Source organism: Canis lupus, chromosome 1 (assembly GCF_048164855.1).
Source record: "Canis lupus baileyi chromosome 1, mCanLup2.hap1, whole genome shotgun sequence".
Classification (NCBI taxonomy): domain Eukaryota; kingdom Metazoa; phylum Chordata; class Mammalia; order Carnivora; family Canidae; genus Canis; species Canis lupus.
Window position 1 is genome coordinate 117,571,050 of NC_132838.1, and position 12,282 is coordinate 117,583,331.

The 12,282-nt window shown below is 42.9% G+C and overlaps 1 protein-coding gene across 8 annotated transcripts in view; it reads left to right on the forward strand.

Moving 5' to 3' along the window:
• Positions 1–7,930, forward strand: part of LOC140606805 (uncharacterized) — a 90,403-nt gene extending 82,473 nt beyond the window's left edge. For 3 of the 8 annotated variants that reach the window (XR_012009058.1, XM_072780741.1, XM_072780746.1), the window contains 3 exons: positions 3,780–3,852; positions 4,437–4,643; positions 4,967–5,258. Coding sequence is in view for 2 of the 8 variants with exons in the window: in XM_072780741.1 (XP_072636842.1) it covers positions 3,780–3,852; positions 4,437–4,643; positions 4,967–5,113 (427 nt within the window). In the remaining 6 variants the exon portion in view is untranslated. Of the gene's footprint in view, positions 1–3,779; positions 3,853–4,416; positions 4,644–4,966; positions 5,259–7,599 lie in introns of those variants that run through there. The other 5 variants (XR_012009049.1, XR_012009066.1, XR_012009047.1 and 2 more) reach the window with 3 other exon arrangements.
• Positions 7,931–12,282: the final 4,352 nt, after the last annotated feature.

The window sequence follows — 12,282 nt, forward strand, 5'->3', positions numbered from 1 at the left end:
AGAAACTTACAGTCTGTTTTTCCAGAATGCTATACCATATTTCATTCCCATCAGTAATGAATGAGGGTTCCAATTCTCCATATCTTTATGAGCACTTGATATTGATAGCCTTTTTTTTAAATTGAAGCATTCTAATAGGTATATAGTGCTATGTCTTCAAAGTTTTAAAATGAATATTCATTTCCCTGATAGCTAATGATTTGAATATTTTTTCCTGTGCTTATTTGATGTTCTTATAGCCTCTTTCGTGAAGGATCTGTTCAAATCTTTTGTCCATTTTTAAAGGGGATTGTTTGTTTCCTCCCTGTAATTCTGACACACGTCCTTTTTCAGATTTCTGATTTGTAAGCTTTTCCCTGTTAAAAAAGGCTGTTACTTATCTTTTTTTTTTTTTTTTTTTAAAGATTTTACTTATTTATCCATGAGACACAGGCAGAGGGAGAGGCAGGCTCCATGCAGGGAGCTGGATGCGGGACACGATCCTGGGACTCCAGGACCACACCCTGGGCCGAAGGCAGGCACTAAACCACTGAGCCACCCAAGGATCTCCATGTTACTTATCTTTTCAGTGTTTTTTCTTTTGCAAAGCAAATATGTTCAATTTCAACAACAGCCAGTTTCAAATTTGTCCTTTTATGACTGTGTTTTTTATATTACATTTAAGAATTCTGTATCTGATGGGATGAGCACTGGGTGTTATTCTGTATGTTGGCAAATTGAACACCAATAAAAAATAAATTTATTATTAAAAAAAGAATTCTATATCTAACTCTGCTCATAAGGATTTTCTTCTGTATTTCAGAAGTCTTTTCATCATGTTTGTATGTGTGGATTTCTTTAGGTTTATCCTATTTGGTATTCATTGAGCTTTTTAAATCTATAAGTTTATGTCTTTCACCGAACTTGGAAAGTGTACAGACATTATTGTTTCTTTCTTTCTTTCTTTTTTTCTGCAGCATTCTTTCTCCTCTCCTGAAACTGATGACATGAATGTTAGACTTTTTGAAATTGTACTACAGGTCTCTGGTACTCTGTTAATTTATCTTAATCTTTTTTTCCTCTATTATCCTAACTGGATGATTTCTATTTAATTACCTTCAGGTTTGTTGATTCTTTCCTCTGTTGAGTTCATCTAGTGATTAACTCACTAGATTAACTTTTTTTTTTTTAAGTTTCAGTTATTGGGGCATCTAGGTGGCTCAGTCAGTTAAGTGTCTGCCTTTGGCTTAGGTCATGATCCCAGGGTGCTGGGATTGAGCCCTGTGTTTAGCTCCCTGCTCAGTGAAGAGTGCTTCTTCTTCTCCCTGTGCTCCTCCCTGTCCCCCCTGCTCATATTCTCTCTTGCTCACCCTCTCTCTCTCAAATAAATAAATAAATAAATAAATAAATAAATAAATAAATAAGATCTTTTAGGGACACCTGGGTGGTTTAGTGGTTGAGAGTCTGCCCTCAGCTCAGGGTGTGATCCTGGGATCCAGGATTGAGTCACATATTGGGCTCCTTTTGGGAAGCCTGCTTCTCCCTCTGCCTGTGTCTCTGCCTCTCTCTCTCTATCTCTCTGCCTCTCTTTCTCTGTCTCTCATGAATAAATAAATAAAATCTTTAAAAAAATAAAATCTTAAAAAATTTAGTTATTGCTTTTTTCAGTTCTAAAATTTTTATTTGGTTATTTTTATAGACTTTCTTTCTTTTTATTTCAAGAGTGTTCACCCTTAGTTTTTGAAGTATGGTTATATAGCCATTATAAAATCTGTCTGATAAATTCTAACATCTGGATCCTCTTGGGATTAATGTATGTTGACTGTCTTTTTCCTTGATAATTTGTTAGACTTTCCTAGTTTTTTCTGTTTAGAGTAATTTTGGATTATATTTTTTCAGACATAATTATATTGAACACTTAATACACTACAGCGTAGTGTGAACATAACTTTCATATGCTCTGGGAAACCAAAGAATTCATTTGACTTGCTTTATTGTTATATTGTCTTTATTGTAGTGGTCTGGAACCCAACCTGCAATATCTCCAGGGTATGACTGTAATTTATGAGGTCTTTTAATTTGCAAATAGAAATTTTTCTAGGTCTTCTCTTTGTTTACTTCTGATTTTTTTTTTGTATTATTTAAGGAACTCTACATTTTGGAATTTCTTTTTTTTAATTTTTTAAAAATTTATTTATGATAGTCATACAGAGAGAGAGAGAGAGGCAGAGACACAGGCAGAGGGAGAAGCAGGCTCCATGCACCGGGAGCCCGATGTGGGATTCAATCCCGGGTCTCCAGGATCACGCCCTGCGCCAAACGCAGGTGCCAAACTGCTGCGCCACCCAGGGATCCCACATTTTGGAATTTCTATATGTAGCCAGGTTCTTGATGAATTTTGTGACTATTTCTTTGATATAACTAGAGAAGGTGAGGTAACTATTTAGGGTGTAACTTTCTAAGTAACTCTATAATTGTACTTACTAGTTAAATTATTAAAATTCTATTTGTATTCTTGCACTCTTTTTCTACTTCATTTTCAAATTTTCTTTTTTTTAAGATTTATTTATTTGTTTATGATAGACAGAGAGAGAGAGAGAGAGAGAGAGAGAGAGAGAGAAGCAGAGACACAGGAGGAGGGAGAAGCAGGCTCCATGTTGGGAGCCTCACGTGGGACTCGATCTCAGGACTCCAGGATCACGCCCTGGGCCAAAGGCAGGTGCTAAACCACTGAGCCACCCAGGGATCCCCCCATTTTCAAACTTTCTAAGAGGCATATTTAGGTTTCACATTAAGGTTGTGGTTTTAGACATTTCTCCTTATATTTCTAATGGCTTTATTAAAAAATCTTTTGTTTGTTGCTTTCATTTTCACAATGTAGCTTATATGTAGCTCACTACATAAATATTTGTGACAGATATGTCTTCTTTTATAATAGTACACATCCCCTCTTCCTTATCATTTTAGTTATTCCTTGGAGCCCTTGGTTCTCCCTTAAATTGGTTTGTTTATTTTTTTATTTTTTAAAAGATTTTTACTTATTTATTCATTCATTATAGACACAGGGAGAGAGAGAGAGAGAAAGAGAGAGGCAGAGACACAGGCAGAGGGAGAAGCAGGATCCATGAAGGGAGCCTGACATGGGACTCTATCCCAGGTCTCCAGGATCAGGCCCTGGGCTGAAGGCAGCGCTAAACCGCTGAGCCACTTGGGTTGCCCGGTTTGTTTACTTTAAAAGATTTTATTTATTGGGGGATCCCTGGGTGGCTTGGCGGTTTAGCGCCTGCCGTTGGCCCAGGGTGCGATTCTGGAGTCCCAGGATCGAGTCCCACGTCGGGCTCCTGGCATGGAGCCTGCTTCTCCCTCCTCTTGTGTCTCTGCCTCTCTCTTTCTCTCTCTATGTCTATCATAAATAAATAAATAAATCTTTAAATAAATAAATGAAATAAAAATCAATCTTTAAAAAAAGAAGATTTTGTTTATTTATTCATGAGAGACACAAAGAGGCAGAGATACAGGCAGAGGAAGAAGCAGGCTCCCCATGGGGAGCCTGATGTGGGGCTTGATTCCAGAACCCCAGGATCATGACCTGAGCCAAAGGCAGATGCTCAACAACTGAGCCACCCAGGTGTCTGTCCCAGTCTTATTTATTTGAATGCTCTCTCTCATGGGCTATGGATTCCAGAGTTGTGATCTTGTCTGCCTTAGTCACCACATGGTCCTCAGAGCCCAGTGTGGGCCTCATGTATGGTAGGCTCTTTGTAGGACTATTTATCAGTAAATCTGTCCATTGCACTCAGGTCCAATCTGGAAGTGAGACCCACACACTGTACGTTGAACCAGGAGTTCAAACTGAGCACAACAACAAAAGGTGTAAGTGACTAACCCAGTCCTCTGGTTCATTGAGTTAAGAGGGCAGGAAGAAAAGGGAGAGGCTAGGTAACACCCCTTATACACACTGAACCAATCAGAAACAGATTGTGAGCACTTGAGACATGCCTAACCTGAGGCCCTAATCTTAATGAAATGGCAGCCAGTAGAGAAGCTCATGCCCTATGACACAAATTGCCTGGACAATCTCAGGAACTGAAAAGCCAAGGTAAGTTCTAGGGCCATTAACTATTTTTGTGAATGGATTATCAGAAAAGAGTGGTGAGTTTAAGTGTACGTGGGTGAAATGGGGTGGAGAGAGTTTAGAAGAAGAAAGTGAAGCAGTTGGAGGGACACATGGAGGGGGCAATGAGGGGTACACAGAGAAATTATGAGAACATAGAGGAGGGTTAAATTGTGTTATAGGGCCAGTAAGGCTATTATGCAGGAACATGGAAGTATAGTGAGTTCTGGCTTGGGGCAGAGTCTGTTTTCAGTGCCTTTCTAGGCAGAGGGGTTGGTTCAGCTGATCCTCATTTCTTGGGAATTGAGATGTTCTCTGTTTAGGACCCATTTCTTGTCTGCAGATTCTGCTGGCCCAGCATCTCCTCTTCAGGCCAAGGTCCACGGCTACTAAGACTGAGCCCAGGAACCTGGCGTTTATGGTAACACCAATGCAGCCAGTCATCCTGATGTCCTTGAATCCTCCAGAAAAGGATTATTTGTATCTCTCCATGATTTCCTTCTTCTTCTTCATTCTGCTGGCAATCCCAGCCCTCTTGTTTTCCATCAAGGTGGGCACCATCTGGCTATCACCAACTCCCCTTGTTCCCAGATATTCCTCCTCTGTTCCTTCCCATCCCCATACCTCCCCAGGGACCTCTTCATGTTCCTCCTGGAGAATTTACTCCCTCCTTCACCATCTAGCTGCCCTTGTTCCTCCCCAGGACCCCCTTATCTGCTCCTCTTCCTTTTTCCACTGGGGGACTGAACCTTGCCCTTACCTCCCTCACACCATCATTCCTGGTCTTTCACTCCCCACCTCCCCCTGGAATGTCGCTCCCTATCTCCCTCCGCCCTTGGAAACACTCCCACCAGCTTGCCTTCATCCCCACAGACCCGAGAAGCCAACTTTCATGGGGATCAGAGGACAGCACAAATAAATTCCAGACTGGCCTTGGGCTTTAGCATCTCAAGCATCCTGGTGGGCTCCATTATGATCATTAGCTCCATTATAGTTGGAGTCCTGAAACATGAAGTATGAGATCATATTGAAAGCTCACCTCCCTCAAAAAAGTCATGAACTTCACCTTCTGGAGCTTTTGAACTTGGACATCAATAACCTACCTGTCCTGGAGGAAGTTTCCCCTCCATTAGCATTTTTAAGAACAATAAAATTTTTGAGGAGACTTCCGCTTTCTGCTCATCTCCTTTCTACTCATATGCATATGTGTTCACATGCTTTTGCGAGTCCACTTCACTGAGTACCGTGGGGCTTATCCGTATATTAAGAGAACATTTATTGGGCAACCATGATAATGTGCCAGGCACTGTTTCAGACCTTAATGATTCAATGCTGATTCAGATAGATGAGGTATTTGCTCTGTGAAACCTACAGTATATTAAGAGGACACAGAAAACAAAAGAGTAAAACATAAAGCAACAAAGTAGTTGTTGATCAGCACTGTCTAATAGAACTTTCAGCAAAAATAGAAATGTTTTATAAGCCATTCTATCCAATATGGTATTTACTCACCACATGTGGCTTCTGAGCATTTGGGATGTGGCTAATGCAACTGAAAAACTCAATTTTTAACTTAATTATAACTAATATAGATTAAATTTGCCACATGTGGTCATGTGGTTAGTAGCTACTCTCCTGAACAGCATAATTCTAGGTGGTGGACAACATTACGAAATTTGTTTATTTTTTTGTTAAAGATTTTATTTAGTTATTCATGAGAGACAGAGAGAGAGAGAGAGAGAGGCAGAGACACAGGCAGAGGGGAATCAGGCCCCACACAGGAAGCCTGATGCGGGACTCGATCCCAGGACCTCAGGATCACACCCCGAGCTGAAGGCAGGCGCTCAACCACTGAGCCATCCAAGCGTCCCCCCCAATTTTTTTAAACAGGATAAAATTGGGAGAACAGGAAGAAGGACTTATGACAGGGAGGCTCAGGAAAGCCCTCATTGGGGACCTAATATCTGAGCTGTGACCTGAGGTGAGGAGAGCTACAGAAACATGTGGAAGAAAGTTCTAAGCGGAACAGTAAGTACAAAAACTCAGGCAGGAAGGAGCCTGGCTTGTCCCAGGAAGAGGAAGACTAGTGGGGCTGGAGTGAGTAATCAGAGTACTACAGAGTAAGGTCAGAGGATGGGCAGGAAGCAAGTCAAGGCATGGAAGGTCACAGGAAGAACATTGGATTTTTAAGTATGAAGTGAAGTCCTTAAAGATATTAAACAGGGAGAACACAGGTTTGTTTGTTTTTAAAAGATGAGTTCAATGTGTAAATTGAATGTAAACGTTCTCTAAATGGGTTCTGGTACTAATTCCAATTATGTGTGGAGGCAATTCTTGGACATCAGCTGAGTGTCCTACAATTCAACTCACTTCTGACACCATCTACCCAGAGATAGAATCGGATTTCATAGGTTAAGGGCTCATTCCTGCAAGAATACCCCCTCTCCCAGAGGCCAGATGCAAGCCTAGGTTGTTACTTGTACTTCTGGCACATTGGCTAAAAATCAGAGCCTCCTACAACTTCTTTGGGCTTGATTAATTTGCAAGAGTGGCTCACAGAACTCAGAGAAACAATTTACCTACTAGTAAATAAACCAGATTGATAGTTTATTTTAAAGGGATAAAACTCAGGAGCACCCAGATGGAAGAGCTGTAGAGGGCAAGATACGGTGAAAGGTTGTGGAGCTTCCATACCCTCTCTGAGCATGCCACGTTTCCCAAATCTCTATGTGTTCATCAACCCAGCTGCTCTCTGACCTTGGCTTTTTGGGTTTTTATGGAGGCTTTATTACACAGTTATGATTTAACATTGGCTTTGGGTGACTGGTTCAACCTCCAGCCTCTCTCTCCTCCCTGGAGATTGGGGGCAGGTACTGAAGTTCCAACCCTCAAATCACAGAGTTGCTTCCCCTCCAACCAGCCCCCATCCTTAGGTTACCTAAGGGCTTTCCAAAAGTCACCTTATGAACAAAACAAAAGACGCCTAGATTGCTCTTATCACAGGAAACTCCAGGGGTTTTGGGAGCCAGGAATGGATGGAAGACCAACATATTTCCTATTGTAAATCACAATATCACAGTCTCCTTCCATAATAGGGGGGAAGAGGAGAAACAAAAAATGCATATTTTTAAAGGCAGCAAAGAGCTGTGGATGCAAAGAAGTCTAAAGGAACTATATTCCAGAACTAAGGAACTCTTCTTGCTTAAATGGTGTGAAAATTAATAAAATGAAACTGTTTAAAATGGAATCAAGAGGGATCCCTGGGTGGCGCAGCGGTTTAGCGCCTGCCTTTGGCCCAGGGCGCGATCCTGGATACCCGGGATCGAATCCCACGTCGGGCTCCCGGTGCATGGAGCCTGCTTCTCCCTCTGCCTATGTCTCTGCCTCTCTCTCTCTCTCTGTATGACTATCATAAAAAAAAAAAAAAAAAAAAAAAAAAAAAAAAATTGGAATCAAGAGGCCAGAAGGGGGAGCTCTCATGTCCTACCTCATGTTGTCAATTGCAGACCTCACAGGAAAAGAGGTACCTTGGAAATCGATACTACCTTAGCGCTACTTGACTATTACGGCTGAGGAAGAAGTTTCCCCCACCCTGGCAACAGCCCTGCCAATGAGAGACTGTCACAACATAACCAATGAAAAGCCACTGTACTTAGAACTCCAGAGCAGTCCGGGTGGCTCAGCGGTTTAGCGCCACCTTCAGCCCAGGGCGATCCTGGAGTCCTCGGATGGAGTCCCACATCAGGCTCCCTGCATGGAGCCTGCTTCTCCCTCTGCTTATGTCTCTGCCTCTCTCTGTGTGTGTCTCTCATAAACACATAAATAAAATCTTTTTAAAAAAAGAACTCCAGGGATCCCTGGGTGGCGCAGCGGTTTGGCGCCTGCCTTTGGCCCAGGGCGCGATCCTGGAGACCCGGGATCAAATCCCACGTCGGGCTGCCGGTGCATGGAGCCTGCTTCTCCCTCTGCCTATGTCTCTGCCTCTCTCTCTCTCTCTCTGTGACTATCATAAATAAATAAAAAAAATTAAAAAAAAAAGAACTCCAAAGGAATGTTTTTGTTTGTTTTGTTTTGTTTTGTTTTACAGCCACCCCACCCCCGGCCCACCCCTGCCACCACCAAATTTCCTCTTTTTTTCTCTGTATAAGAGCTTTCCCCTCTTTTGTTCTCCAGACTTGCATATGGTTTTCTCATAGCTTGCTTGTCCTGAATTACAATTCTCTGTTATTCCCAAATTAACCCATTTTTGCTGGTAAAATAAGGGGAAGATGGACAAAAATAACTGGGGAAGAAAGCCAATTCCTTCACAGAACAAGAAACAGAGTAGGCAAGCTCCAGCCATATGCACCCAGCAATGTTTTCAGCTGTCCTCCCCGTCCTATCCTTATATCTGGTTTTGCGGACAAAGCAGACTCCAGACTGTGCAATCCAAGAGAATTTCAGAAGTTAGGTGAATCTCTGGAGATTCAGAACTTCTGATGCTCCACCAAGCAATGGCATGGGTCTGGGTTGCACATTAAACCGTGAGTGAGGGACGCCTGGGTGGCTCAGCAGGTTGAACATCTGCCTTTGGCTCAGGACATGATCCGGATTCCTGGGATTGAGTCCCACATCAGGCTCCTTGTATGAAGCCTGCTTCTCCTCCCTCTGCCTGTGTCTCTGCCTCTCTCTCTGTGTCTCTCATGAATAAATAAATAAAATCTTTAAAAAAATTTTAAAAATAAACCCTGAGTGAGAAGAAGCACTGAGAGTAGATGGTCTCCCTGGGAGGTAACCCACAAGTCAAGAGGCACATGACCACCAGCCACAGGATCCATTGGGCAAGACATATACCAGCCAAGGAACCTTCAGCCAAGGGAGGGGTTTCTTGCTCTTCATAGCTTATGTTAGTGATTTATCTGGTATAAGGTGAGGAGAATTGTGCACAGCAGGGTTTCTGAGCTACCCCTACACCTTCCAACTTGCATACTTCCTGGAACTGAGGGGGTACTGCCTAAGCTGTGGGCGGCATCTCACCTTAGGAGATAGACACACACATGCACACACAGATACAGGCATACTCTGATCCTACATGGCTTGTTCCTGGCAGATGTTTCCTGGAGACTTCTCTGTCCCGAATGCTTCCCTTTCCATGACCTGATCCCATCATAGCCAAGGGTCCCAGGGGTCCAAGCGCTGCCCCATTCTCTCTAAGAATGAAACAGCCAGGCTCTGTCTACAGACAAAGCAGAAACCTGCCTACACTCTCCATTCTACTCAGGGCGGCTGAGCAATCCAAGTCAGATTACATCCCTACCTGGCTTAAACCCTCCCTATTCCCACAGCTCTCGGGATCAAACCCAAATCACTCCCCCAAGTGTGCAGACTCTGCCTAGCCTGCTCCTGCCCTCTTCCCCTCCTCCGCTGCCCCCTCACACTTGAGTCACATGGCCCTTGTTTCTGTTTCTGGAGCACATAAATCTTTTGACCTTGGGACCTTTGCACTTGTTGGTTCCCCTTCCTGGAACTCTTTTCCCTAAATCTTCTCATGGCTGGCCCAGCATCCAAGGTCTCAACTTGGATGTCTTCTCCCCACAGAGGTCTTCCCTAATTTCCTCACTCCCATCTCACCTAATGTCCCCTCCTGGGTCCCTCTCCCTCCATGTCCTAGTTAGTCTCCACAGCCCTTGGTCCCTTCTGAAATCATTCAGTTTATTTATTTGGGTTTTTATTCTCCATTCTCCGTATCTCTCCCACAGACTGTGAACTCCCAGAAAGCCATCTACAAGACAGCCTTCAGCATTCTTGCAAAGGACTGTATATTGCTTCCCATTTGTTTTTGGTCTTCTGCTTCCTCCCACTGGGAATGCTAGTGTTCTCCAGTTTGGTGGGTGGGGATTAACCATTGTGCCCCAGTCCCCCTTTCCATAAGAGCCATCCCTTCCCCAACTCCCCCTCCTCTCTAGATACTAGCCCCAGCCCTTCTGTAGCCTTCCCTCCCTGCTACGCTGGACCTTGTCCCCACTCGGTTCACCATCTTGCTGACTCTGCTTCTTCCCAAAGACCCCTCCATACCCTCTTCTATCTGGTTCTGCATAGACCCCCTGCACCATCTTGCTCCATTGCTTCTTCCTCTCCTCCACCTAATCCTCCAAACCCCAATCCTGATTATGGCCTCCAACTTTTCTCCAGGGGACCTTTGCCCCATTTCACCCTTTAAAGGAAAACATAAGCCTATCTTCACTTTCACAGACACTGGAAGCAAATGGTTTGGAAGACAAAGTCGGAGCAAAGAAAAATGCTATGCTGGTTTTGTGTTTCAGCCTCATGGCCATCATTCCAAGTCTGTTTATATTCCTGTTCATCTTTATGGCACCACACAATGCAGAACACATAGAGGAACCATGATCCAGGACACATCTTTGGCATGCCCTGTGCCCTCACAGTGCCAAGTACCATAGGACTTTCCTGCTCCCCTGGGAACCTTTGGACTTGGGTTTAGACATTAGGGCCCTGCCTCTTCCCCCATGGAGGAAGTCTTCCCTCTTCCAGCACTCTGAGATCAGTACCTATGATGCCTCCTGCATGATTGTGCATATGTGTTTGTGTGTTTGGGATATGCCCTTCCATGACCCTGTATACTAACAGCTCCTGTAGGTATCCTGGGAGCTTCACCCACTTGGTCAATAACATTTGTTCAACAACAGCCATTATTGCATACTTTCTGTGTGTTAGGTATTGTTCTAGGACCTAAGAATGCAATGCTGAACAGGACAGATTAGACCACTACCTCACAAAATGTTATCTTGACAGAAGCTAGAACATAAATAAGAAAGTGCAAACTAATTATATTACTCTAGATCATCATAAATAATAAAAGGAAATAACACAGAGAGATTGGGGGATGGAAGGGAGACAAAGATGATAACATGTTCAGGAAAAGCCTCTCTTAGGAGGTGATGTTTGAGTTGTGGTCTGAAGCATGAGAAGGAAAGGCCTATGGAAGTATCTGGGAGAAGAGAGATCCAAGCAGATGGGATACCAAGTATAATATCCTGAGATAAGAAGAGTAGGAAAAAGGAAAAAACCAGCTTACCTGGAGGATAACCATAGGAGTATGTTAAAAAGTCAATGTAGAATGATCATCAGGAACAGATCACCCAGAGTCACAAAGTCATGGTATTCATGCCCATGGTAAGGAGTTTAGATTTTAAGTGTGAAGGGAAACCAGTGGAGATGGAAACAGAAAAGCACAAGATCTGATTTCTATCTTAAAAGGTCCAAATTTGAAGATCATGGAAGACCATCTTCCTTCCATAACAGTAGTGAACAAAAAGATAAACTAAAAATTCATATTTTAAAGACATCAAAGAGCTATGGAATGTAAAGAATAAAATCTCAAGAAATTGAAGTCCAGAGAGTGAAGGATCTCCCTTAAGTAAGCAGAAACCAGCAGTTTTTCTCTCTGGGGATTTTTGCCAAATGTTGGCACAGGTGAGTTAAGGACTGAGCCTGTGACAGAGAGCTTGTTCTGGGGAAAAAGAAACCAGCAAACTTTCTAAGGCAAGGTAGGCTGATGTGACAGTTTGAGAGATGGAGTGCCCCCAAAGGCATAGCTGATAAATATAATATCTGAAGTTAAATTGTTTCACTGGGCTTAACAATATCTTGGATGCAGAAGAAAAGATCAGAAAATTTAAAATAAATTTAATGGAAATCATCCAAATTGAAGCACAGGGAAGAAAAGGAAAAAGAAAACAACCGTCTGAGTGCTATAAGACGCTATTGAATTGTCCCATGTAACTGTCATTGAAGTCCTTGGAGAAAACAGATTCAATCTTTGAAGAGGTAATGCCTGACAAATTTCCTAAATCACAAAAAACATGAGCCTATAGATTCAAGAAGTTCAGGAAAGTCCAGAGAGAAAAATTTTAAAGCAACTGTATCAGTCAGGATTCTCCAGAAAAGCAAAATACAGAGATAGAGATAGAGTTGGAGATACAGAGAGAGAAATACAGAAAGAGCGAAGAGAGAGAGATTCATTTTACGGAATTAGCTTATGTGATCATGGGTACTGGCAAGTTGGAAATTTGTAGGGCAGGCTGGTAGGCTGGAAATTCAAATAAAAGTTTGACATTGCCATCTTGAGTCCAAAGTCCACTGGGCAACCAGCAGGCTGGAAAGTCAGGCAGGATTTCTGTTACAGTTTT